The sequence below is a fragment of the Buteo buteo genome, chromosome 17, assembly GCF_964188355.1.
Source record: "Buteo buteo chromosome 17, bButBut1.hap1.1, whole genome shotgun sequence".
Taxonomy (NCBI): domain Eukaryota; kingdom Metazoa; phylum Chordata; class Aves; order Accipitriformes; family Accipitridae; genus Buteo; species Buteo buteo.
In genome coordinates this window covers 10,543,215-10,570,467 of record NC_134187.1, presented here as the reverse complement: position 1 = coordinate 10,570,467, position 27,253 = coordinate 10,543,215, and the positions used below count along the sequence as shown (strand labels likewise).

Sequence of the window (27,253 nt, the reverse complement as noted above, 5' to 3'; positions counted from 1 at the left end):
GGAGCAAGAACTGTAAAGGTTTGAAATGATCCTCTCAGGCCCTCCAAGAACCTTGCATTTTCACTTTAGAAAAGAAGCTCCTTCATTAAAACAGGAGAACAGTTATGGAAATATATCTGTAACCTTACTAGAAGGATACTTAACTACCTGTAGTCATATTAAGTTTTCCTTTAGCATTGATTTAACCATATTATGTGAATACATTTTCAGTGAGGATTGGTATACATAATACATGTATGGATGCACACAGAAGTAGAGTGTTTATAGTGCAGAAGAAACCAGACCTTTTGACCTCTGAAGGATTCCAGCATCGCCTAACAATGTGATTAGCAATTTTAAAAAGAATACGCTACAAATAGCTAAACCAGCTAACAAGAAGAGCACTGTCACTTAGTAGAAGTAAAACAAAATACTTTACTGGAATGCCTCCCTCCAAGTTCTCAAGCACTTTGTAAACCATTAACTTGAAATGCATTAATTTGTACCCTTGCAGTATGAGGTGTTTAAGTTTATTCTCAGAACTCACATCTTTTCTAGGAAGACTTATAAAACCTACTTGATACAGATAAAGTAACTTTTTGCTTTTGTTAAAGCTACAGCTTGATCAGTTGTGAGTTTTTATAAGTGACTTTGAAATTAGGAGAAATCCAGCTGCGATCCATTTCCTAGTGAATACTGGTGAGTTGGTATTAGGAATGGCTTCTAATATCCCTTACACCCCCCCAAAATTTTCTCATTATTTCCTTCATCTAATAATAAGATTTATACTGTAAAATTCAGAGAATTCACAGCTGAATTTCTCTGAAGTAATTAAAGGCCTCCAACCCAATGCTGAAATTTGTGTAACTTTATTTGCTTTAGCATGAGAAATTATGTGACTCGTATATGTTGCTTTTCTTATGGGCCCATGAGTTTTGCTAAGAGTCCAAGAGTTATCCTGGACTCTTCTTGCAGAAAACTGCAAAGTTAGTGAGATGATTTAAAAAAAAAAAAAAGGCAAGGAAAGAGAAATCTAAATGATTTAGAAGAGAAGGAATTTTTAGACAAACAATAAAAGTACTTCTCTGTTTATATTCATGCTTTTTTTAGCTCAAATGGTTGAGGAGGACAGATAGTTTTAAAGATTCAAGGTCTGCTGTTTCCATGAAGGGCTGAGGAAGGTCTCACTCCCGTTTTCTGGTACTTATCACCACAGAAGTCTGCAAGAGACCACCAAGGACAGTAACTCTCCTTCTTTACAGTTGGAGCCAGTAAAGTTTAGTTTAAGTTCGAAGGAATCCATATGGAAATTCCCTTCTGCTCAATACTTCCTATGTATCACAGATCACAAAATACACCCTCATGCACTGTTAACAATGTTCAGTTTTATAGCAGAACCCTCCCCAAAGTCTAAGATTTTATGTGTTAGATATCTAAGTAGAGGTCAGTGGCATTTCCAAAAGTTTGTGCTAAGTTTCTCTTGGGCATGCACTGAAATGTGTATATAATGAGCAGTGACAAAGTTCTCTGAAGATCATGGCCTGGTAAGAATGTGCCTACCTCGTGTACATTGGCAAAAAGGGTCATAAAAATGTAACCATAGCTTTTCACTCTTCTCCTCCTGCACTTTCTAAAATTTGAAAAAGCCAGAATTGCCCCCTACTATTGTGCAGAAAAACAGTCTCTGGACTGTTTTTAGCAGAACATTTCTCTGTCTTTGATTAAGACACTGGAAAGTTTCCTCGTTGAGCAAAGCCATAGCATGTCGGGTGACGGGCTTGTTTGTTTGATCACTTTATAGTGGGGAATGAAAATGTGAATGAGCACCAAAGCAGGTGCTTGAGCATTGACTTTTAATCAAACAATGAAGTACAGATTTGCAGGGGGATTTTGCTTACCTGATCCTTATTTCAGATGCCATTTGAAGCATAATTTAAAGGAGAGGTAATCAGGGACACAGTCCAGTAAGGTGCTGAGTGATTCTGAGGTGGTACTGAATGCTACCCATTACCATTGCTTGCAGTGAGATTCAAAGATAATCAATCTTGGCAGGATTTGAACCGTAATAAATTATGAAGATAAGATGGGTAATGGAAGAATGCAAAACGTGGAAGGTAGGTTTGAATTTCTTGACAGTGTTCAGCGTAGCTTTAGTAATTATTAACTTAACCCTAAAAGCCTGAGATAGCCATTATTCAAATGACTCAGTCTTATTCCATATTACCTTCTAACAACAACGTCTCCTAACATTTCCACAATGAGGAAAAGGAAGACAACAGATTCACCTCATTCATCCACAGATCTGAGTGAAGGGAAGGAGAAATTAAGACTGAAGCAAGAGGTTGGCCTGATTAGCGGAGTGTCATTAATTGCAGGCACCATGATAGGCTCGGGGATCTTTATGTCCCCTGAGTGGGTACTATATCGTATGGGGAGCCCTGCCAGCAGCCTGCTTATCTGGGCAGCGTGTGGTCTCCTGGCCACGTTTGGAGCCTTGTCATACGCTGAGCTTGGAACCATAATTAAAGAGTCTGGAGGAGAATATATTTACATCTTGAGGATTTTTGGTTCTTTTCCTGCTTTTCTTTTCGCCTACACTTCTGTTATCCTGGTGAGACCAGCTGGTTTGGCAGCTGTCTGTCTGAGCTTTGCAGAATATGCTGTTGCGCCGTTCTACCCAGGATGCTCATCTCCGCAGGTTGTCGTCAAATGTACAGCTGCTGCCTGCATCCTGCTTTTAACTATCATCAACTGTCTCAATGTGAGGCTGGCGACGTCTATTATGAACATTTTTACAGCTGCCAAACTCTTGGCTTTGTTGGTGATTGTGGTGGGCGGATTGGTGCTGCTTGCCAATGGACAAACTCAGAGTTTTCAAAATGCTTTTCAAAACACAACTGCAGGTATCGGGGCAGTTGGAGTGGCATTTTACCAGGCACTCTGGTCCTACGATGGGTGGAACAACCTGAACTATGTAACTGAGGAACTGAAGAAGCCTGAGGTGAGTGAGGGAGCTGGGTTTTACTTACTTAATCCTGCTGCTAATATGTGTGATTCTATCTATGATTGTGTTAAGAGGGGTAATCAAGGGATTAGAGCATTGAGGAAAGACTACTGAGCTTTCCACCTCGTTTGTTCTGTCTTCTGGGGCAAGACACCTATGCTTGTGTCCAGAAAGGATACAAATGAGTCTCTAAGCAAAATAACAGCCTACCTACAAGAAAGCACTAAAATACCCCATTGACTGGAAGAAAGCTATTAGGCAGCACTTGCGTGCTTTGGAGATGAAGTTTTGTCTCAGTGGTTAGGGGATCTCACTGTAGACACCTAGATTTAAGCAGAAAAGCACTCACTGCTATAATCCATAAAGGTTCCTTAACACCACATATTCCCTGAAAGACTTGATCCATAATGTAGGCATCACAAACCCACTTGTCTCTCCTCATTGCATGGAGGGGGAACTTCTGAGCAAGCCAAGCCTCAGTGGAGAGGGAATCTAACTCTCTGAATGACCCTTGTCTTTAAACATCTACTTTTCTAGGCACTGTTCTGTCCATGGTATGGGCACTGAAGTAGCTCACTTGCATGTTACATCAGCCCTCTCTGTTCCATATTACCTCTTTTCACAGATCAGACACTAGAGCAGTGAACTAGAAGGAGCTGTGTGAGTGCAGAGTGTATAGAGTTTGCTTTCTATCAGTACAGCACACAAGATTTTACAGATTAAATGAAAATGCACAGTTAAATATTAACCTAAATGGCAGCAAAGGTCCTAGGGTCATGTGGCAGTCTCTCCCATAGGACTGTAAGCACTGATATTCAGACCCTTGCAGAGTGGAGGCAACAACGTAAGGAATTGCTATATCTTGTCCTACATTGGGAATGCAAAAATTGCTATTTCAGGTTTTTAAATGTGTACAGTTGCTCTATGATCACCCTACTAGTTGCTTTTTTCCAGTGCTTTCAGCTGCATAGGGTGGTGTTTGTTGATTTTATTGAGCCTTAAAATGACCTGTGGTCTTCCAAGATAGCATCCTGTCACTGGAAAAAAAAAAAAATTCCTTCCTAGAGCAAATGTCCTTTGTGCTGCCCTGTTTTGATTTAGCCTGTAGAGGAATTACATGTGATGCAACACACACTGGCACTTCATCCATGTCAGTGGGATGTTCATGGGAAGGTGCAGCACACCAGTAACACACTAGTAACAAATAAATCAATATTAAAGTAATCAAGAAGTATGCAACAGACATCTTGGGCAGCTATGAACCAAAATATTTTTGAATAAGATTTGGGGCTTTTTTTGTTGTTTGTTTGTTTGTTTAAAGACTAACTTTTGAAATGTGCAACCTTACTGTTTGCCTGACATCATTGGGAGACTGGTGTAAAAACTGCCAGGTGAATCTGGATCTAAGTCTTGTTCTGTGGAAAAGCTTAGTGAGCGAAGGCGTTTGAATGAGGGACATGGGTGGTGGCAAAGAAAACAAATAAAAGCAGCCCAGTGCAGGCATGAACGTGCTGCACCTAACACCCTTGTCATCCCTTTTTCAGGTAACCCTTCCCAGAGCTGTGATGATTGCCATTCCTTTGGTTACATGCCTGTATTTGCTGGTAAACGTGAGCTACTTAGCAGCCATGACTCCATCTGAACTGCTGTCTTCAAGAGCTGTGGCCGTCACTTGGGGGTGAGCTCTGCATGTGGCAACACAGCCAATGCAGTCCAGTGACACATGGGTTCTCTCCTGAGTTTCAGGGGATGTAGGTGCTATTCCCAGTGGGAATGGCAGCACTGCTTTGGTCAGGCCAGGAAGACCTGTCAGGCCACGTTACAGGGAAGCATTCTGCCAGTCCCTGCTCTGTCACCTGCAGGGCAGTGTGTAGCCTTCCCCCACCAAAGGCCAAGGCTGACCAGCCTCATCTGGCCCATGGTCTCCAAGGTGCACCTAGGCTGCCAAGATGGGGTGCTCTCCAGCACACCCCTTACTCCCCATTCCCATTCATTCCCATTGGGAACCTGTGGCTCCCCTCCAGCTCATGTTTTTCCCCGTGGAAAATGGCCTTAAAGAGGAGGTGAAGTGCACACCAGGAGCATCTCCCCACAGACGGTGAGGAGGCAGCGAGAGTGCATATCCAGACCTGGGGACTGGGAGATGCCCCACATTTCAGATATTTCCAGAAAAATGGAGAGGACAATGTGCTGCCCCACTAATGCAGAGGTGGTGGTTTGGGAGGGAGACAGCAGCCAACTAGGTGAATCCTGTCCACTCGGCACCTGGAAGTTAGACTGGACCGGAGTCTTTTGGTTCAGTTTCTCCATCTGTGGGGAAATGGAAAATGACACTGATCTCTACAACACCTTTGGGAAGCAGAAGTTTTATACACGGGTTGGGTAGCCTTTGGTAATCGTATCTTTAAGTTGGCTTCTGCTTTTCCAGAGTTGCACAGAAATTCTTTGTACCTTCCATCAACCTGAAGTGTTTGGTGATATTAAACAGGCTCTGTGCAAGACAAGGATTTTAGGAAGAGAAGGAAGGGACTGTCATGAGAGATGTAGGCACCATTGACTTCTAACCAGATGATCTTCCACCAGAACATCCGGCCTTAGTCTAAATATTTCCAAAGGCACAGTCTCCGTGATAGCCCTAAATGAGTTGTCTGGCAGAAACGATGACACAGTATACCCAGAGATTATGTTGCTGCTCATCCTCTTCCTAAAAAGTCAGCAGTGGCTTTGCTTCTGTGTGCATTTCACAAGGTCTCCAGTTTGAAGATCTGACTGAGCTCTTGCTAGATGTGTTCTCTAATAGCCTTTCATGTCACTGTAAGTAGGAGCATTTAAAGGTCTAGTGCTTTGTTTGAACAGGTTACAAAGCCTCACTAAGCTGCAGTGTCATGAACTTTCTCTGCACTTCCTTTCCCATCATTCGTGATTAACAAGTTATTTGTGAGCTTCCTCCTTTTTAACACATCTCCTTTTCCTGCCTAATTAACCTTTTCACCCTGAGAGTGCAATTCAGGAAGAAACGTTGAACTAGCAACCAGAAAGCTGGGCACTCAAAAGGCTGGAGGACAGGTAGATAGCCACAAGCTGAGGAGAGTGTAATGGCTGTTGTTTGTGAGCAAGCGATGCAGCTATTCAGGTCATTAAGAAAGGATGGGAGGATGATAAAGAAGCCAGAGGAGGACATATCACATTTAAATACATTTGTTCTCCATATAAGAAGAAAACTGCCAGAGAGAAACATTGTTCAGTGGTGAGACGTTCAGCCACAAAAGGAGCTTGTGAAACTCTCCCCAGCGTTTCTTTGATGCCAGTGATTTAACAGCAACAGCAGATCTCAGTTTGCTTGTAAGAAGTTACTCACAGTAGCCCCTGTAGTTCACTTTCAGGGTCCAAACAGCAAAGCACCAATCTCATAAATGCAAAAGACACCATTGTTAAAGATTTTATTATTAATTTTGTGATATATGTTGTTTTCCCTTGAGATCTTGTGGTTATGGAGTTGCAAGATCATAGGAGATGCCCAGATTCCATCATTCTGAAAAAGGGAAAAATTTTAGTTCTGGTTATTGCAAGTAGCTTAATAACTTGAAGCCTGAAGGACCATAACCCAGTTATTAAGCTTCTAAACTACATTTTTGAAATTATTGTTGTAGATAAGCTCCTGCCGTGATTTTGGAAAGCCCAACTCTTGATTTTTGAATGTTTGGGATAGGTGATACTAAAAAAGGCTTAAAGGCATACAATTCAGATGGAAATATAAAGTGTTGTAAAAAACTTTTGAATTTGGGTTTTTTGCCAATTAGATGAACAGTGTGTTTGTTTGTGTATGTTTGTGTACATGTATGTGATAATTACCCCAAACACCAGCATTTGTTACTCAATTAATATTCCTCATGCTGCTTCATTCCAGGAAACAAGCTTCACTTTTAGGTGAGAAGATTATCATATCTTCCAAATATTTACCTTGAACTCTATTTGTAACCCTGCTACTTCTTCTATTATGGAGAAAGCAAACCATAAATGTCTGAACATGTTGCAGAATTGGACTTCTGGAATTCAAACAATTGCTTTGGCTTAGGCCTGACTCACAGAGTAGCAGAAATACGTGCATATGGGATTGAAGGGTTAAATTCTTAGGCATATCGGGAAAGAGGTTATATTGCAGGATATTTCTTCAGGTCTGGCGGGAACAGTTTTTCTGCAATTTCAAAGCTAATATTGTTGGCTGTAATAGCAGTATCTCCAGGATTCACGCCATAGCATCTGTACACAAAAAAGGGGATTTTGCCTGTTGTGACAGCTTTGTACACCATTGCAATGTAGACAGATGTAGATATATATACACCAGGCAGGAAGAAAAGTTGCCTTTTCTGGAAAAGACAAAAGTTACTAGTGACTAAATATTATGGGAACTGGAAGAAGGCTTTAAATCATAAGAAAGGCTTTGGAAAAAATTTCAGTGAGAATAATGGAGGGAAGAATCCTGTCTAGTTCTGCGATGAGTATTTGATACATCTACGAGCTGGATGTTATGCTGTGAACTCTTTCCCACCTCAGGGACAAAGTCCTGGGCAGTTGGGCATGGCTCATCTCCCTGTCGGTGGCACTCTCTACGTTTGGTTCATCGAACGGCACGTTCTTTAGCGGAGGCCGTGTGTGCTACATTGCCGCAAGGGAAGGCCATATGGTAAGGACAAAAAAAAGGGGGTCTGGCTTGCTTTGAGCAACTTTACCTTCTTCTGACACTAAAGCAGAGAGAAGAACACTGTGTATGTTCAACTGGTAGAGTGATAGTTCTTCAGTGGTTTGTGTCTTGCTCAAAGACTTTCTTCCCCATCTTTTTCAAATGTAATGTATATGTTGTCTCCTGACTTTCTTCTTCAGCCATGTAATTTCAGAAATATACATAATTACATCTACCCTGAGTTTTAAGAACAGCTTTGAAATGAGCAACTGAAATACTGCTGTATTGGCGCACCTGGCACAGGTTCGGGGGGACCTAGCCAATGTACCTGCCAGGAAGGGGAAAGCTGGCCGTGCTTGTGCCTTGAAAGGCACCCTTGCTTGCACTGGGAAGGTAGCCCAGCACTGGCAAGCTGCCTTTGCATGCAATACTGACTACCCAAGCTGGTTTCAGGGGTGTTCCGGCCATCCCATGGGGTAGTCCAGTTCAGAAACAGCATAGGATATCTCTGCTCTTCAGGCTTCATAACAATTACAAGGTGACACTGAGCCTTACATGTCCCCTAGCTAGGGTTTTTAATTGGTTTTGTTAGGTGGGGCCAAATCTGATAGCCCAGCAGAGGTCAGGCTGCTCAGCACAGTGCTCCCTGGTCCAACCGGTAAGTTCAGCGTGTATTCCCAATAGGCACACGCACACAAACACGAGTATACAACACATATATACACACATACAGGCGTACATATATATGTATATATACATATACAGTCAGCAGGCCACACAGCTCTACACATTGAGACACACTCAGTGCTCACACAAACACTAGCACAAACAGCACCGAGGGCCTCATCTTGTTCCCCTCTGGCTGATCGGGATCTGTTAGTGTGAAATATATATATATATAAACATATGTGCAATGTGAGTCCCTCCAGGAGCTGGGCTCAGACATTCAGTCTGCCCAGTAGCTGCCCCTGGATCCCAGTGTCCCCAGTTGCTGGTACCTGCGCATACAACCCCCCGAGGCTGCTGCTCCGCTCCAGCTGCTGGTGCGGACCCCCTCGCTCACAAGCACACCCCCCCACACCTACCCACACTTCTCCCTCTCAGTGCTTGGGCTGAGCTCCATTTGTCCTCCTCTCTTGTGAGCAGGCATGTTGTGTTCCTCCTGGACCTTTCTGCTTCTCTGGTCCTTCCTCCCAGTGCCATCTGGCATTTCTGCTCTCAGGAGTGAAGGATACCACTCTGCACCAGCTCTGCTCCTTCTACATAGGAGGGAATCTTTTATGTATATAAATGACCGGGTTGGTGGAGATGACTGGGTTGGTGGTTACTGGTTTTGGTGGTTACTGGTTCCACAGCTTCTCTTACTGATGACAGTGTCTGCTGTATCATGGCAAGCTCTGTGCTAAGCAGTTCACAGATGGTCTGAATTTGACCGCACCAGACTAAGAGCTGAACGCTTGTGCCATTTCTCAGACACTCAGCTCTAGCAGAAGCTGGAAACAACAACAAAAAAGAAGCCTTTCTCATTAAACTTTCCCAATGAACCAAGCAATAAAGAGGCTAATGATTCTCTCCATGTTCTGGAACAAATCCTGGTTTGCTTTGTGGTTAGTTGCATAAATGTTTCAGGAGTAGTCCTTGTCTCATTTTCCAGCCAGCCCAAGAGAATTCAAGTCCCAGAGAGACGTGACAGAGGGTAGAGGAGTGGGACCACGCGCAAAATCCTGGTGATGATCAGGAAAGCTCTGATTTGACTCAGCCTTGGTCTGTCACACTAGTAGTTTGAAAACCTCATCTTGCCTGTCTAAACTGAGCATATTTGGTACGAAATCAGTGAGACACAATAAAAATATCCTTGAGGGAGGTTTCCATGTTTACACTCCTCGGAGCTGAACTGCTTTTGTATTATGCTTATTTGATGATTAAGAGTGGCTCCGCTGCAGGCAGAGCTCCCACCAGCAGCTGAGGGGGCTGAGTAAGGATCTCCGAGTACATGATATGATGGTATATTGTTCTGCTTTGGCTTTCAGCCAGACATTCTGTCTATGGCTCATGTGCGATGCCTCACGCCCTCCCCTGCTCTGCTGTTTACATCCGCTATGTCTTTAGTAATGATAATATCAGGAAGCTTCACCAGTATCGTGAACTTTTTCAGGTATGTATGCGTAGTGTTTCTGTTTGCATCCCCTATGCTCCTGGTTTTTGGCATTGTTTTAGAAGTATTTTCTTCCAATATTTTTCTGACCCTGGGCTATTGCTTTCTAACCAATATTGTGGAGGGGAGAGGGGAAGAAAGAAAATAGGATGGAACCTATTAGGAACCAGCATCTTTGCAACGCATGAATGCATCTGTCACTATATACTTAACTGAATGTGATCCATCCCCATATTGCAATGCATCTATAATATTCAGATCATTATAAAGTTCTCATTGTTTGTGCTGGAAAGGAAATGAATGGAAGAACTACTGAATTTATATCAATATTCTAGTTTTTAATTGGAGATATGAACATCTGGGATCTGCAAGGCAGGCCTGACATTCCTGGATGATCTCACCCCAAATGTAATGCTGCCTTTTTTTTTTTTTTTTTCCCTTGCAGTTTTATAGCATGGCTTTTCTATGGCATGACTATTTCTGGTCTCCTGTATTTAAAAATCAAGAAACCAGAACTGCCAAGATCTTACAAGGTGAAGTAATAACATAAAACCTTCAAACCCGTTTCCTATATTGCCCAAATGACTAAGAGAGCATTATGAGGAAAGAAAGAGCACTAAGGGTAGTTGCTTACAGGTTTAGTGTGGTTGCCCTTCCTTTTTGAATTTCATGTTTTATCTCAGTAAAGTCAACAAGAGGCAAGATAGTGTGAATATACAGCATAAGTCAAGGTTGAATTCTCTGTCTTGATAAGCTAATAATGCACTGTCCCCTCACTGTGGAAAATATATCTACCATATCCTCTTTTTTTCTAAGAGATTTAAGAGGAAAATGAAGGATGATTCTGATCAACAATGCAATCACCTGTTTATGTTCTCAGAGCTTGGTCACACTCCTCAGAGGGTAGCCCAGGTGTAAGACCCTTACAGAGGACAAAAAACTCAGCCAGAATGCCCCATGTCCTTGGAGATGGCCAAGGGACAGGTTTGTTCCCCACAAAATAGCTAAGTGGGAGGAAATCAGGAGTTACCTGTTCTTCCCCCTGGTGCTGTGAATAAGTTGAGCTGCAGCGCTTCCTCAGTGACTGAGGGAAATATTTTTACAGAAAAGATCCCAGGAACAGGGGACCCGTGAGACTGTGAATGCAGGACAGTGGCTTTTCCTTGAGACAAACTGAATGAACATCCTGGTTTTATGGGGTTCCTCCAGGAGACAGATGACAGGCTGACACTGCCAGGCTGTGCGGAGCAATATCGAGTGTCCTGTGGGGCTTAGCATGAAGAAGAGCAGTAGTCTATTAAGTCTTCCAGTCACTGGCTTCTGTGACTCTGTCCTGAAATTAGGATGCTGGATGAGGACGTTCGTCCAATTTGTTGGCTGAATGGGCTTCAAGGAAAAGAAGTTCTGTTTCTGCAATAGTGTTTCATACACTGTACAGAACTCCCCCAGTCCTCCAGGCCAGTCCTGTGAGATGTCAGCCTGCTGCAGCCTTTGGCTTGATGGCCTAACTCCTTAACTAGAAGCAGCCCATGTCTGAAGGTTCCAGGTCAACTGACAATGTATGGCTGATGTCCTGCAGAATCTGTATGTGTTGCAGGTTTATATTTAAGGGAAAGATTTCCTTTGGTTTGAAAACAATCATTTTTATTAGCATTTTGCCAAAAGTGTTAGAACACAGTGGACAGGGAGCAGAGTAGAGCATCCCGCTAACATAGATGAAGCCAAGAGCAGGTCTTCTCCATGGTCTCACAGGTAACCATGAACAACATTTCCTTTGGTCTATACCAGTGCCCTTGTGTTGGATAAAAGGCACAAAAGTAAAAAATGGAAAATTCCAGCTTGAATGTTCAGTTTTTCACCTTGTTGTGAAATCATTTTTTCTTGTGCGTTCACTAGCCATTGTGGGAGGATGGCTTCAAATTTAAATTTAAATGCTTTCTGACCAGACTTGCAGAAATAGCCTCTGAGATTGCCTGTCCACCTATCTGTCAACACATGAATAAACCTTTTTGCCCAAGGGTGCTAAAGTTCAGTTATGTGATTTGGACACATTGCTGTGTATTTTGTCTACAGCTCAGCTTTTGGATGCAAGGTAGTAGGGAGAGCAAGAAGAGACGTGGCACTAAAACCAGTAGTTTGCATCTTCAGGTCTAGGAGGGCAGGGAAGACCAGGGTTTAGGGTGTGTGGCAGTGGAGTAGCTCTTGTAGGGATGTTCAACCTTGGAGTAGGGCTGGGCTGGGAAACAGGATGTCTGGATTAATTGAGATTTCTAGGTAATACCTCAGGCTGCAGCAGGGTTTCATCTAAAAAGCCTTCTTCAGAAGCTTCAGGGTTGTTCAGGCCCACAGTGGCCCAGGATGACATGAGTCTTTATGCTGATGTTTTGCTTTCACAGGTCCCAATTATCATCCCCATAATTGTGCTGATGGCAGCTGTGTACCTGGTGGTAGCTCCCATCATTGATCAACCCCAAATTGAGATCCTCTACATCGTCCTGTTCATTTTCAGTGGCATCATTCTTTATTTCCCACTGGTTCACTTCAAGCGCCACCCTCGCTTTTTACAGACAGTCACTTTACATCTCCAGTTGCTCCTGGAAGTTGCTCCGACCACCAAGGATGCAAACTGAGATAACATCCTCCTGGTGTATGGCTGCCTGCCCTTCATGGTTTATCCCAACACCTTGGTTTTCAAGGCTCAGAAAATATTTTTCTGTAAGGGAGAATGAGTAGAATGATAGTGTCACTAAAATGTCTAGCTGAGACGGACTAGAGCCATTACTCCTCACATTTTGTTAAAATTTTGGGGACATTTTTTTCTCATTTTCAGCTTTACCTTGGCAGATTACATACAGATTCCAAAGGAATGTGTGCTTTTGAATTTTCCACCCAAAGAAGAGCTGTTCATCAAAATCTTAGCGCTTATATTTTGAGGCAGCAGGCAATAAAAGACTGACAATGAAATATTATTCCTATAGAAGGCTGTGACCCTAAGCCATTCCTGGCAATGCCTTTAATTATTTCCACCTAGTTCTGCCCACTGTGACCACAGAGCTTCTCAAATAAATAAAGCATGGGCACACCATGTTCACAACAAAAACCCTTTTCTACTCAGGTATTCACTCTGGGAACATGCTTTTGCCTTGCTCCTTCCAGTCCCAGGTGAGAACATGAGAGAGAAATAACCCTGCAGACCCCCAGGTCAGTGCAGAAGGAGGTGAGGAGATGCTCCAGGCGCCGGAGCAGAGATTCCCCTGCAGCCCGTGGGGAAGACCATGGTGAGGCAGGCTGTCCCCCTGCAGCCCAGGGAGGTCCACGGTGGAGCAGATCTCCACCTGCAGCCCGTGGAGGATCCCACACTGGAGCAGGTGGGTGCCCAAAGGAGGCTGTGACCCCGTGGGAACCCCACGCTGGAGCAGGCTCCTGGCAGGACCTGCGGATCTGTGGAGAGAGGAGCCCACGCTGGAGCAGGTTTTCTGGCAGGACTGGTGACCCCGTGGGGGACCCACGCTGGAGCAGTCTGTGCCTGAAGGACTGCACACCGTGGAAAGGACCCACAGTGGAGCAGTTCGTGAAGAACTGCAGCCCGTGGGAAGGACCCACGTTGGAGAAGTTCATGGAGGACTGTCTCCTGTGGGAGGCACCCCACGCTGAAGCAGGGGAAGAGTGTGATGAGTCCTGCCCCTGAGGAGGATGAAGCGGCAGAAAATAACGTGTGATGAACTGACCGTAAACCCCATCCCCGTCCCTCTGTGCCACTGGGGGGGTTGGTAGAGAATCCGGGAGTGAAGTTGTGCCCGGGAAGAAGGGAGAGGTGGAGGGAAGGTGTTCTGAGATTTGATTTTATTTCTCATTACCCTACTCTGGTTGATTTGTAATAAATTGAGTTAATTTTCCCCAAGCTGAGTTTGTTTTGCCCGTGACGGTAATTGTTGAGTGATCTCTCCTGTCCTTATCTTGACCCACAAGCCCTTTGTTATATTTCCTCTCCCCTGTCCAGCTGAGGAGGGGGAGTGATAGAACACCTTTGGTGGGCAACCCACCACACTGTAATTCCCCCAAAGACAAATAATTTCTCTTGTGACAAAGTGAGGAAAAAACCCCCTACATCATATGTGCCAGCAAGATAGATAGTCTCACTGTGAATTAAAGAAGCCACATACTGCGCTGCATTAGAAGAAGTGTGGCCAGCAGATCAAGGAAATAGTCTGTCCCTTTGATACTGCAACCAATATTGGGCCCTGCTGTTCAAGGGAGAGTTGTGAAGATAACAGAGCCAGGCTCTTCTTGGTAGTGGCAACTAGGAGCAACGGCCACAAGTTGTGGTTTGAGATGTTCAGGCTGGACTTCAGGAAAATTTCTTCACCATGAGGGCAGTGCAGCCTTGGAGCAGTGTGCAGGACGGTGGTGAGATCTCAGTTCTTGTACATTTTCCACCACAGCTATTTCCACCAATTTCCATGATTCTAAAGGCAGAGCACAAAAAAGTCACGGGCTGTGCTCTCACTCACACCTAGCACACTGCAGTCGCTGTTGCTTCCCATTACCCTGAGGCTCAACCCTTTTTCTCTTGTTCTAGGGGAAAGACATTATATGCTGTTTTCTTTCTATTTGTCCAGATTGTTCCTGGATGGGACCTGTCCTGTCATAGGCTAAAAAGGTCTAGGAGTTAGTCCCTATAATGTCTTGTTGCATCTCAAAGTACCAAATGTTACTCAGGTCAACTTTCTGTCAGCATTTCTTCTGCAGATCTGTACCTAACACTTTGTTCCTGGAACAGGGTCACTTGATCCTCCAGGCCTTTTCCAGCCCATCTCAGAGCTGTGTGTCTGATTACAATCTCATTCTGCAATGCCAGCCCTTCTGTTCCTCTGAGTGGTGATACCAGCAGCTGCAGAGATGCAACAACAGTCTGTTTTTCCAAGTGTTATGTATGATAATGGGATCAGCCAGTTGCTGCTCACCTTCTAAATCCTTAGCTTAAGCAGTGTTTAGGAGGATTTCCTTCCACTGCTTTTTACTGGAGTTGTCAACAAAGGCTAAGGAAGGAATAGTTTTCCCTCCTGAATCTTATGACAATGTAAAATTCTTGGGATGCCACTTTGTCTTCCCTCCCTGTACACCCTGATGAAGGGTGTGTACTTAAAGGACTGATGAGCTCAGGAGGTCTAGGTTAACTTCCCACCACTGCCCTGGGCTCTTCATCTGATGGCAGGCAAGCTTCTTAGAGGAGCTGCATCTCAGCTACGTGTCTAAAAATGAGGATAATATTATTTCTCTGATTATAATTTTTTGGAAACAATCTCTGTTTCCTACACATATTTATGGAGCTTGCCACATGGGACTGTGCTCTTTTGAAGATCTACAGCCCATATCCAAAAAAAAAGGGAATTTAAAGGCTTATTTAAAGGTTAGACATGCACAATATTTGTGGCTTTAGCCACCTATCCTTGCGTACCTAAGTACAATCAGGGTTGGTATTGTCTGCGCATAATTCTTGTGGAACAGGAGGTATTGCCACTATTTTATACCACAGGTGTACTATACTATAGAAGATGAAAAGATGAAAGGATTAAGTGGCTTGCTGGAAAACACACAGGAAATGATGTATGGAAAATGTGACTGTTTCTTCCAAGGTCCAGCCAGGCATCTTATCATGTAGCCGATCCTTTCCCTCTGTGCACCTGTGACATATGAACAGTAATAATGAACACAAAAAGACTTAACACTTTGGATAAATAGCCTTTCTCTGTTGCTCATTTGTGTACAGATATAGGGGAGCTGAAAAGCTGCAAGTACCATATTTTGCACCAATCCTATTTTCTATAGAAATTATTGTAACAAGATGGTTTTTTTATTTATGTTGCCTAGGGTTTGCAAGCACAGGTGTTTATAATGCCAAAACAAGATGCTGAAAGCTCAGAGAATGCCAAGATAATTACAATAAAATGGACATTAACATGAAGTGAGTTGACGTGGTTGTTTCTGTTTTTCATCCAAGAAAAACAATTCCATAGGAATTTTACTGCACGAACATAAACAATCAGCATCAAGCTCATCTCTCCTTGGATGGAAGGTTTAACTACATGCGTGGGTGCTTATATGTGTGTACACTCATTTTTCAAAATGATTGCTTATCTATTTCAACCGCAGCATATGCAAATCAGAATCTTTCTTTCCTTTATCAGACATTTGCAATAGAAGTGTCAGGAGGAGGCAGTGTGTCCTTACTGTTCATTACTACAGCACAGTGACAAAAGGTCCTGTCTGTCACTGAAGATCCAGAGCCCTGTGACCTGTGCTTAGCCCCTTCCTTTGTGGGCTCTGAGAAAAACAGGACTGTTAGCATTGCCCTCAAGGTAATCATAAGATCTATACTTCACCTCAAGACCCTGAGGATAATTGAATCCCGTGCTTCAAAGCTGGAAACCTGCAACCACCAGTCGGGAGTTTTACCTTGGTGCACAAAGCTGAATGTGTTCTGGGTCTTTTCCTGACTTCCTTGGAGGCATCAGAGATGGGCTACACCTGGGGACAGCCCAGGGTGGTCCAGTGTGTGAGAGAGTACAGAAAGTCCTCCTTTGGTGATTTTCTGATAAGCCTTGCTCGTATGCCCAAGTTGAAGTGATTTCGTAATTTGTGGTTGAGGAGAAATTTCCCCTTGGGTGAGACAGAACAGAGTCTATAATGATTTCGGTTTTCCTCTGTTGCAGAAACACAGTTCACCTGCTTGGGTCCGCTGGGTTTATCTTATCAGTTCACTGCCAGTGCAGAGGGTTTGGTGTTCAGTCTCTCCTGCTCTTTCCTGGGACACAGTGGGTAGTCAAGGCCTCACTGGAGCCTCTCAGCAGTGCTAACTTGCTCTCCAGGTCATCACGCTGAGGGGGTGGTAGAGCTTCTGTTTTCAGAGATGAAATAAATACAGCCAACTCTGGGAATCAAAGACCATTTAAGTGTGGGTTGGAACTGACCTCTGGAGGCCTGTAGCCCAACTCCCTGCTTGGAACAGGACTATTCCCCAAACTAGATTAGGTCACCTGTGACTCTGTCTCGCCATGTCTTGGAAAACACCAAGGATGGAGAGCCCACCGTCTCTCTGCACTGCCCTCCTGATAAAGAAATTTTCCCGAAGTCTAGTCTGAACCTCTCAAGCCACGGTCTGTGGCTGTTGCCCTTCACTGTATCATCTGCTACTGTCAAAGAGTTTGGCTCCATCATTTTTGTATCTCTTCTTCATGGAGTTGTAGGTTGCTATTAGAGTACCTCTTATCCTTCCTTTTGCCAGACTCAACAAACCCAACTCCCTCAGTTTCTTCATGCAGGTGACATGCTCTAGGCCTCTAACCATCTTGGAAGCTCTCTGCTGGACCCTCCCCAGTTCCTCCACTTCCCTTTTGAACTTGGGAGGGGTCGGAAAATTGGATGCAACATTCCAAGTGTGTCCTCACAGGTGCTGAGTCTGCAGGGACACTGATGTCCCTTGATCTGCTGACCCTACTTCTCCTAATGTAGGCCACTATGAGTAACCCCAGCTCCTGTCAGCCAGTCAGTTCCCAGCCTATGCTGACACATGGGGTTATTCCACTCCAGATGCAGGACTTGCACTTCTCATTGCTGAACTGCAGGATTCATCTGCTGGCCTAATCCTCAAATTTCTCCGTGTGCCTCTGGATCGAAGCTCCACCATTTGTCAGGTCAGCCACTCCCCCTAATTTAGTACCACCTGCAAATTTGCTGAGAGCACATTTTGTCACATCATCCAGGTTGCCCATGAAGATACTGAACAACATTGGCCCCAGGTTCAACTCTTGTGGTACTTGTTACCAGCTGCTGACCAGATGTCAAGTCACTGATGTAGCCTTAGCTTGCTATGTAAGGCACACAATTCAAAGAGCTACAGCTGACTCAGTGGAAGGCAATCGCAAGCCCTTATTTTATCCAGTTGGTACTAGTATTAGGAACTTTGGATAGGCTCTGATAAATCTACCCATCAGGATGACTCAGTCCAGCAGTTTAGAGGGATCTGTATGTTGCACTTTATCATTTATTGACTAGTTAGTTGAATATCATCAGGGTCTTCGTGTATGTGACTCATTCCTCACGAAGAAATGATTTTTGCTAAAAAAGAATGCAGACCCAGGGTCATACAATAAATGGGTGGTCCTAGGTTTGTGAACTAGTGGTGAGACTAACGGGTAGTGAAATAGCCCATTTGTTTTTAGAATCGAGCTACCATGTCAGGTTTGTCCTCGGAGGCGGTGAACCCTATGGCTTGAGTGTCTGGCAGATAAATGATCATCTTTTTCTTCTAAAGGTTGGTCATTAATTCTTATTGTTTAATTTCATGGACTATGCCCTGGTTTTCATGCAGTGAGATGACAGGCAATGGGGGAGCTGATAAAAGGGAAAATGAGAAGTAAATTGAAAGAGAATTCCTATATGTGCAAGTCCTGGGTTGTATGTCTGCTTTACCTATGTAAAATCCAGACATGTACAACACTTAAGCAGCAAAGACACATGCCCAGAAGTTCAGAAATGCCAGAATAAAAGTTGTTTGTTCCCCAGTGATTCCTTTCCTTTCTGTTTTTATGTTCTGGGCCTATCTTTTAGTGTGTAATCCATTTTTTCCACAGCACATCTGTGTCATTAATGGACAAAGTAAAGCAACAGTTCAGTATTTTGCCTTTTCCCATTGCTCAGTCTGTGGTTGCCATACTTCATCAACAGGTCACGATTCCTCCAAAGGGACGGCTCCAGAATGAACACAGATTTTCAGCAGAAGGTATGAGCCCTGGCACAAGGGGCATCACCACAGCCCCATTGCCCCCAGTTCCTGAATTAGAGATTCAGAGCTGCCCCGGGGATCTCTCAGCGTATTGGTCTTGCTGTCCTTCTCCCTTTGCTGTGGTCTTACTCCAGGGCTCTGCAAGCTCAGCTTTCCACTCACATCCCACCCTATTTAAAAGAAGGCTAATGAGACTTAAGCTTTGCTGAGCTGTTGTGAAGCTTAGTTCGTTCATATTTGTAAATAAAAGGAAATAGTGTTACTGAAGAGGAAGCAGAAGGGTTGAACGATGCCAGTAGTCTTCTTTCTCCCAAGACCAAGCAGCCCCTTTTACCTACAATCTATATTAAGCGTGTAGAGCCTGCAGAAAATATGCAGGGCTTCATTCTGGCTGAAGGGCCACTCTGTAAGTCATACCAGCTGAGCCACCGCTCTGGTGTCCTTGGATAGCTGCCGGTCCACCAGGGCCATGTGGGCACCTTGCAGGCAGAAGCCATGCCTCATGCACAGCGAGAAGGTGGGGAGGAGGTTGGATGTGAAGCATGCATTTGAACACGCCCAGGTGATGCTGCAAAATGCCCCAAGGATCGGGGTCCCTGGGATCCCTGATGCCCGCGGAGAAGTAGAGAGCTGTGCCCCTTCGAGTGAGCTGAAAAGTTTGCACCGGATCCTGCTGGGGGTTTGTGTCAGGCTCCCCGCGTACCAGGCACAAGCATGACCATACGGTGACTTTTCATCCCCTCAGTGCTGCCTGGACTCCAAGCCACTGTGGGGTCAGAAATGATCCCTAAAAAGCCCCCCACAGCCTTCACCGACTTCCTGATGGGTTGTCTCACCCCAGTCTCCCCCAGCACGTGCTCCTCGTGCCCCAAGGGCTGTGCTGCCAACCTGCCCAGCGCCCCCCTGCCTATTTTTCCACCCTCATTAAGTTTACTTTGTGCAAACCCCACCATTCCTCGGATTTGCAATGCAAAAGGCGCCCCGGGCGACACCAAAATGCTTTTCTCGGGAGACCTGAAGTTGGGCTAAGGGCAGGGCTCAGGCCGTCAGGAATACCCTCGGTACGGGTGAGGCGGGCAGGGTGGGCATCGCACCGCCTCGGGCTGCGGCCTCAGCTCGGAGCTTAGCCGCGTGGGTGGGCATGTCCCCCGCGCCGCGGCCCCCAGCGGGTGGGTGAAGACCCCTTCTCTGCCCCGGGGGCAGCCGCTGGAGCCGAGGGCGTCCGTCCGGCAGCTCCGGGCACCGGAGGTGGGTTTGCGGAGGGCAGAGGTGCCGGCAGACGGCGGTGGCAGCCCCCTGATGAAGATGCTGGGCAGCATCGGCCTCAGGCGGCGAGGTGGGACCAAGGGCAAAGCTGAACTCGGGGGTGCAGAAGAGGCCGAGGAAGGGTTTTGCTCTCATGCCAAGGGAGGCGTCTCACAGTGAAGCCGTAGGAGCCCCCCGCTTGCCCAGAGCCCACCCTGTGGTACCACGGTACGGTTCGATTCCCTGAAAGAGCAGAACAGCTCATTTGGGGGGGCAGGTGAATGAGATGCTTCAGCTTTGCTGGTGCTCAGACACATGCCGGCTCTGGTGGCAGGGAGAGGGGCGATCCTGCGGCTGGAGGGGAGATGGGGAGAGGGAACAAGTCCTGCCCGCCTCAGCAGTGGCCTCCCGGTCCCTGCACCCCTCTGCCCCCCCAGGCAGCCGTGACCGAGCACCCACCCGAGCCGCCCAGGGAACAGCATCGGAGACTTCTCCTGGGCTGCAACCATTGCCCTGCAGCAACCTCTCCCTGCCCCGGGACAGGGAATTCTCCTAAGGGCCATTGCTTTTTTTGCTTAAAGCAGTGCTGGTTAGAAAAGAAGACAACTTATCAGGCTTAAATCAGCATGAGCCCTTATGAAGGCAGGCAAATTCATAAAAACTGAATTATTCATGGCTGTATTTGAAACATAACCGTTCCCCTGCCATGTTGGAAATCCAGATGAAATGCTTTTGTGCTGGAGCTGGATACCCCCAGAGGTACTTTCATAGCTCGCTTTAAAAGCTCGGCTCTTTGTCTTGTCTTGAGATCAAAGCTGTTTGGGAAGCAGGAGCCGCCTCCAGGAGCGTGCAGGACCTTGCCCAGCCGAGCTCAGGGCTTGCTGGAAACCCACAGGGTAAAGCTCAAGACTCAAGTTGTGTAACCGAGCACAAAGTGAATCTGACTTTTTCATTTCACTATCCAAGGTGAGTGCAAACAGATAAACACATGGGACAATGGTAAAGGGTCAATTAGATGTAGTTTTTCCGTAGCTCAGTGCTTTGGTAAAAACAGTTAGCATTTATGTATGATAGGCTGGTCCATAACACTGAGAAGCTTTAGCTGTGAATTAGGACCTGCATTTTGCTAGGTGCTGTACGTGTGCAGAAGCCCCCTCAAAAATGAAACCTTTTGCCAGACGCCATCTCAGCATAGCTGCACCATACAATGCCTGAACTGTGCAGAAGAAACACACTTGTGTTTTCAGTGGATACAGTTTATGTCCTGGAGCCCCAATTACTGTGCAATTCAATGCACTTTGGATCACATATGCAAAGTGTGACCCATGGAAATGCTTTGTGGGACAGTATTTCCTCCAGGAGCATTTTCTTAGCAGAGGTGAGACTGGCAAACATGCTCATTTTTCCCTTTACAGCATTCCCTCAGGTAGGACAGTGGGAGAATGCAGTCCTGGGGCAGAAGAAAACCAGAGCTATCAGTCCACTAGCTCGGCTTGTTTGCAAGGATGTATCTCCCTCCTCTGCCTCTCCTGTAGGGAATACCTGGATCACGACATGTCAGCAGCCACAGAGATGTCTTGTACTGGTACAGCTTCAAGCAGAAAGGGAGATATGTAACCTCTATCACAAAGCTTGCAAAGCAAAGAATACATGTAAAAACAATATACCTGCTTTCTTTTGTAAGAGGACATAGAAAAGAAAGTGCAGAAAGAGCAAAAACTTTGGCTGGCTGCTCTGAAAATTTCCTGGGCAGATGTAATGAGCCAGTCATGAAAGGCGTTAGCTATAGCTAATTAATTTGCTAAAAGCACTTGAAGTATTAGCCGGTTACTTCGACCTGGGAATGACACCATTTCTTTGTCTACTCCAAGCAGTGAATTCTCCAAGGGTTACAATGCATTATCTGGCTTTTCTCAAGCCACTGCCCTGGAACCCATGTTGCCCCTGGGATGTTGAGCACCCTTTCCATGGGAGGATCTGAGCTGTCCAGGACACTATCCCAGCATTTTTTGTGGGCGGCTTTGGCTTAGGCTTGGATTCTTTCTTGAGGTTTATTGAAAAAAACATGGGGATTTTGCCTGGTGGTGAACGCATGGCCCAAAGAAACAGTCAGGAGAAGAAGGAAGAAATGAGAACAGAGCAGAGGGGTGAACCTGGATGGCTTTTTGGAGTCACTGGGAGAGACAGAACAAGAGATGGAAGAGCCAGAAGTTTGTCAGACTTTGGAGGGACAACTCCACAGCCTACAATGCCATTAGCTGGGGAGGGCTCAGTTTTGGAGCTACCAGATAGAAGGAAAAAAAGTATTTGGTGGAAACCAAGGTAAAGGAGTGGAGGAAAGGGGGAAGATTAACTCAGTGTACAAATGAGATATAGTTTTTTGCATGTTCATATTATGAACCAAAGAAAACAGACATTTTCCCACCTGGCATTGCAGTATTTAGTATGATTTTTTATGTGCTTGGTGAGAAGAAGCTAGAGATGGTACTTGAGGCTGGAGCCCCTGTGTGAAGTCAGGCACCGTGGTGGGATTTGTGCCCCAAAGTGCCTGCAGTCTCCAAAGTGATGAGACAGGGAGCAGACTGTCCTGGACCAGTGCTGGAGTGATCTGCTGCTTCAGGGGTGGAAATCTCACTTCTTCTCTCCACCGTGACACTGAAGAGGTCCCCTGGGGAGGTCCAGGTGAACCTCCTGGCCCTTCCTCTTCCCCCAACCCTATAGCCCTGTTGTTTACTACTGAGCTCCCCAGGTGGGTGATGGAGTCTCCCAGGGATAGGTGCTGTGCTTAGGTGACCTGAGCCGCGCTGTCACTTCTCAGCGGGAGGATGTCACTGTCCCTTGAGTGCTCCCTGTGCTCCTGCTGAGCCACACAGCACCCTGGTCTTGGCACCGCCATGGACCCGGCGTATGCTCCGTAAGTGCTTCTCCGCTGAGCAGCGGGAACGCCACACATCCCTTGGTTTCCCGCAGGAGCCTGACCTGAAGGTTTGCGTTGTCCTCTCCGCCACCCGGTCTGGTTTCCCCGGCACAGCCACGCGCTGCGTTATCCCTGGCTGGGGGGTGTAGGGGAGGAACTGGCACAAACACCAGTAATGCAAGAAAATCAAACGGATGTGAAACCTGCATCATTGTAATCACAAAGCCTTAAAACACCCCCTCTGTTGCAGCATTGCCATTTGGGGGGCAGATGTGGGCAAACTGCCCCTCACTTACTGCTGAGCTTCTCCTGAAGGCCAGTGCAGCTCCCTCTGAGGGAGACACAAGTCTCTCTGAACTTCTTCCCCCAAGCAAGTTTCAGCCCCTGGTCCTATCCCAGACTTTATGAAAACACGGCTAGATCCAGCTCCCTGTCTCTCACAGGCTGGGTGGGTTGGGGGGACCTTTTGAACAGTCTGATGCATTGCCAGAGACGATGGAGAGCAAATGGGATCCAGATGTGTCCTCCAGCATGAGGCTTTTCTTTCAGAAGGAATTTTCCCAGATCCTTCCCCAGATTTTGCTGTCGGGTTTCTTATGATGTACAGCCGCCTGGCTTCCCTCCAGATCCTGGATATCAGCATCAGCTTCCCAGGCAGAGAAGGTATGACCAAAATACTGCCTGCTCCCCTCCGTCAGCACAGCCTGCTGCCTGTCCATCCCCCATGCCCAGGGAGAGGAAGGCTGATCCTCTCGGGCACCCTGAGGGTCCCCGGGCCCCCTGGGAAACCCTCACCCCACTTCAGAAAGCCAGCCATATCCTGGGCTGCATCAGAAGCAGCGTGGCCAGCAGGTCGAGGGGGGGGGATTCTGCCCCTCTGCTCCGCTCTGGTGAGACCCCATCTGCGGTCCTGCGTTCAGCTCTGGGGTCCTCAGCACAGGAGAGACATGGACCTGTTGGAGTGGGTCCAGAGGAGGGCCACAAAAATGATCAGAGGGATCTAACACCTCTCCTATGGAGAAAGGCTGAGAGAGTTGGGGTTGTTCAGCCTGGAGGAGAGAAGGCTCTGGGGACACTTTGCTGTGGCCTTTCAGTACTTAAAGGGGGCTTATAAAAAAAGATGGGGACAGACTTTTTACCAGGGCCTGTTGCAATAGGACAAAGGGTAATGGTTTTAATCTAAAAGAGGGTAGATTGAGACTAGGTATAAGGAAGAAATGTTTTACGATGAGGGTGGTGAAATACTGGCACAGGTTGCCCAGAGAGGTGGCAGATGCCCCATCCCTCAAACATTCAAGGTCAGGTTGGACGGGGCTCTGAGCAGTTGAAGATGTCCCTGTTCATTGCAGGGGGGTTGGACCAGATGATCTTTAAAGGTCCCTTCCAACCCAAACTATTCTATGATTCTTCCTTGGGAGTCCCCAGCACACAGCCTGCCTGTCGTGAACAAACAGGGCACTGAAGTCCTGCTGTATTGCCCTGAAATGATGCTTCCAAGCACACAGAGAGTGGAGAGTGGAGCCAAGAATTAAGCCTGCGCTCCTTGCAGCTTCCCTGCCCTGTGCCAGAAATGATGATGAAACATTTATTGATTGCAATGAAGTATTGCTGCACTGAGAGAGCTAAGGCAGGAGTCCACGTGGCTCAGCATTTCAAATCCTCTGCTTCAATATTTTTCCAACTACCAAAATGTATTTTTTTTTCTCCCAGGCAGACATTTGGCAGCAGAGTTAAATGAACCCTAAGGGCTGTTATAACTTAGACTCATCTTTGGGAGCCCAGTGATGCATGAGAAAGAGCTCTGTTTTAACAAATTCCTAAAAGCACAAATGACTGCTGCATCCTGCTTTTCCATTGAGACTTCCAGACATCTTCCAGCAGAATCACTGGGTGGGTTGCGGGCAACCTACTATCAGCGCTGTGTCATCTTGCCTGTTTATTTGGTGAATTCAGATTTTCATACATTAGTGCAATAGAGAAATTCAACAGAGAATTCACTTGGGGGGAAAAAAATATGCCTGGGACTCCAAGGTTGAGGAATTTAAATCAAACTCTCTTTCAATAAATGCAACCCATTAAGAGCCTCTTGATTGTCTATTTGAATATTACATTTTAAAATGATACTTAGAAAGAGTAAATAAAATATGCTTCAGTTCTGCAAATTAAATTTATCCTCAGTTAAAGTCCATTGAGAGATACCCCTAGGGTGAATTTGCCCTACATCTCATTTCTGCCCTAGGGTGTTTTCATAGCAGTCTGAGTCATCCAAAGCTCCCAAGCTGAATTAATTTCTGACTCTCATAGCTGACGTCCCACAGACAAAGCCACGTCTGTGATTCAGAAAACCGCTGATTAATACCGAGCAGGAGGAAGCCAGGCACTGCTGTTTGCTCCTGCCCGTTTCCCCCCAGCTCGCTGGAGTCAGCCTGGCTTTCTGCAGGTCCCGCACGATGCCGGCCGGCGCTGGGGGAAGGCAGAGACCCGGCAGACGGGACGGGGAAGCCTCGTGCATTGGCGTGAGGGTCCTTTCCCCATCCCAGCAGCCGGCAGCAGCTGCTCTCGAGCACATCTCCAGAGGCAGCAGCCAGGACTTCTGCTGCAGCGACGTCCCCTGTAAGCCCGGCCAGTGCTCCTTTGCTCATGCTCCAGGGTGTCACCAGCTTCATCCCTCCCTGGGGTTCGGCTCCAGCCCCTCCAGCCCACCCTGGCCCTTCAGGGAAGGTCGTCCCACAGCTTTTTGCTTTTGTCTGCTGGAGAAATAGTGAGCTCCATCAGGAGGGAGGAGACCCTGCCTCACAGGACAGCTGGGGACGCCTCAGACCAGAGCCTCAGATGGCGGCAAGCGATGGTCCGTAGCCAGCGAGCTCTGCCGTGGGATTTCTCACATCCTCTGCATGCTGGTGAGGCGTGGAGGAGCTGCACGCACCGGCGGCGATGCCTCAGGCAGCTGGATTTTTTTTTTTCAGCATTTTTGACTCCTCCACTTTTCCTCAGCCGCTCTCTGGGCACCAGGCAGAGGCACTGCCCCTGGCCATGGAGCAGAAGTCCCGGTAGGGACATGGCAGAGTCCCTGGCCAGCTCTGAACTCGCAGTCCCCTGATCCTCCTTGCAACTTCAGCTGGGCTTGGAAGCGTTTCAGCTGCAGTGAGCGGCACAAGCCCGGCTGTGCTGGGGCTCTGCAGCCGCTGAGGGGGTCCTTGTGCCGCTGCCAGCGGCAGGACCCTCGGATGGGCGGTGGGGTGGTTCTCCTGCTGTACTTTGGTACATAGGCAGATGGTGCCATCAAGATGATTAACAGCACTGAACCCGGTTTGCCAAGAGCCTATTGATTTTCCAGAAGGGTAACAAATTTTCTCCTTATGTACCAGCACCAAGTCTGAAGTAATCTGGTATATAGCAGGAGGGAAATCAGCTTTCAGTGTGATTTAGGGAGGGCTGTGTTGCATCCAGACGCATACCAATATGATCTTTCCTGAGTGCTGTTAAATACTGCCTTAATAATTAATTAGAGGTAAATAACACTCATGTTTAACACTAATTCGTAGCTGAGTTAGGGCGGCAGGCTGAGTGCCAGGATCTGGTCCTGCGCTGGGTGGACAGCTTCCCACTGAGTCATGGTGAGTAAGGATTGACCCTGGGCTCTTCCTCTCCCCAGGGGTCTTTGAGACTGGGTGTATGACCGCGTAGAGAAGCGACTGTGGTGCTGTCACTGTGTTAACCTCTTTTCTTGACAGATTGAGAATCTGGGAAGATCTCCGGTTAACAGAGTTTACCGGACATAATGGTTTGCTCCTGTCTTAAAGCATTTGGGTTGTGGCCAGGCAGCTGCAAAGGACCTCATGAGACCCTGCCACCGCGGGAACTCCGTCCTCTCCTCTGGGGTGGTTCAGCCCCTCGTGTTAGGCACTGTACAAACACCGAACAAAAAGATGGTGCTGAGTTTGCAATCATCTCATCTCTTGATCCATACGGCTAATGTCACAGAAGTGTGTCAAAAAAGCCCAAAAGGTGTTACCATGAGACTTTTCCATATCCATGTAATTATAAAACCAAGTTTGTCTTGTAATGGCAATCCAGCCATCTGGGTAGTAGCAGAGAAAAATAACAAATTTGGTTTCAAGGTGTTGGATGCTGCTCGTTCCCAAGCCCTCAGCTTTCCCTCTGTGGCCCCTGCTCGAGGCTGTAGCATTGGCTTAGTGAAGGGGACCATGGTGATGCTCTGACAACCACGGCAGGGGCTGACCGAGTCCTGTGGGCCTTGAGCTCCAGTTGCTGGGGAAGAAGCAAGTGTGTCCTTTCCAACGAGACTGGGATGAAGAGAAGCAAAAGTCTGAGCTGCCTCCATTGTACTTCAGAGCACCATCATCTGTTGGCAATTTACTACTAATGCAGCATATACCATATTTACAGCAGGTCACTGGAAATATACCTGGTCCCATTCATCGTTTTTAATAGCAAAGCAGTACTTTAGTGCAACATTAATTTAA

At 46.5% G+C, this 27,253-nt stretch overlaps 1 protein-coding gene across 1 annotated transcript; it reads left to right on the top strand.

Annotated features, from left to right (window-relative positions):
* Positions 1-1,108: 1,108 nt before the first annotated feature.
* On the top strand, positions 1,109-12,449 carry LOC142041180 (b(0,+)-type amino acid transporter 1-like). Its single transcript, XM_075049836.1, has 7 exons — positions 1,109-1,222; positions 2,231-2,980; positions 4,528-4,661; positions 7,538-7,667; positions 9,695-9,819; positions 10,265-10,352; positions 12,216-12,449. The coding sequence occupies exons 2-7, from the start codon at positions 2,237-2,239 to the stop codon at positions 12,447-12,449; spliced, it is 1,455 nt and encodes a 484-aa protein (XP_074905937.1). The 5' UTR covers positions 1,109-1,222; positions 2,231-2,236.
* The last annotated feature ends 14,804 nt before the right edge of the window (positions 12,450-27,253 follow it).

Coding starts and splice junctions, on each gene's coding strand:
- LOC142041180 (XM_075049836.1), top strand. CDS start 2,237: ATGAGGAAAAGGAAGACAACAGATTCACCTCATTCATCCACAGATCTG. Junction 2,981..4,527: donor AGGAACTGAAGAAGCCTGAG/GTGAGTGAGGGA, acceptor TCCCTTTTTCAG/GTAACCCTTCCCAGAGCTGT. Junction 7,668..9,694: donor CCGCAAGGGAAGGCCATATG/GTAAGGACAAAA, acceptor TTTGGCTTTCAG/CCAGACATTCTGTCTATGGC.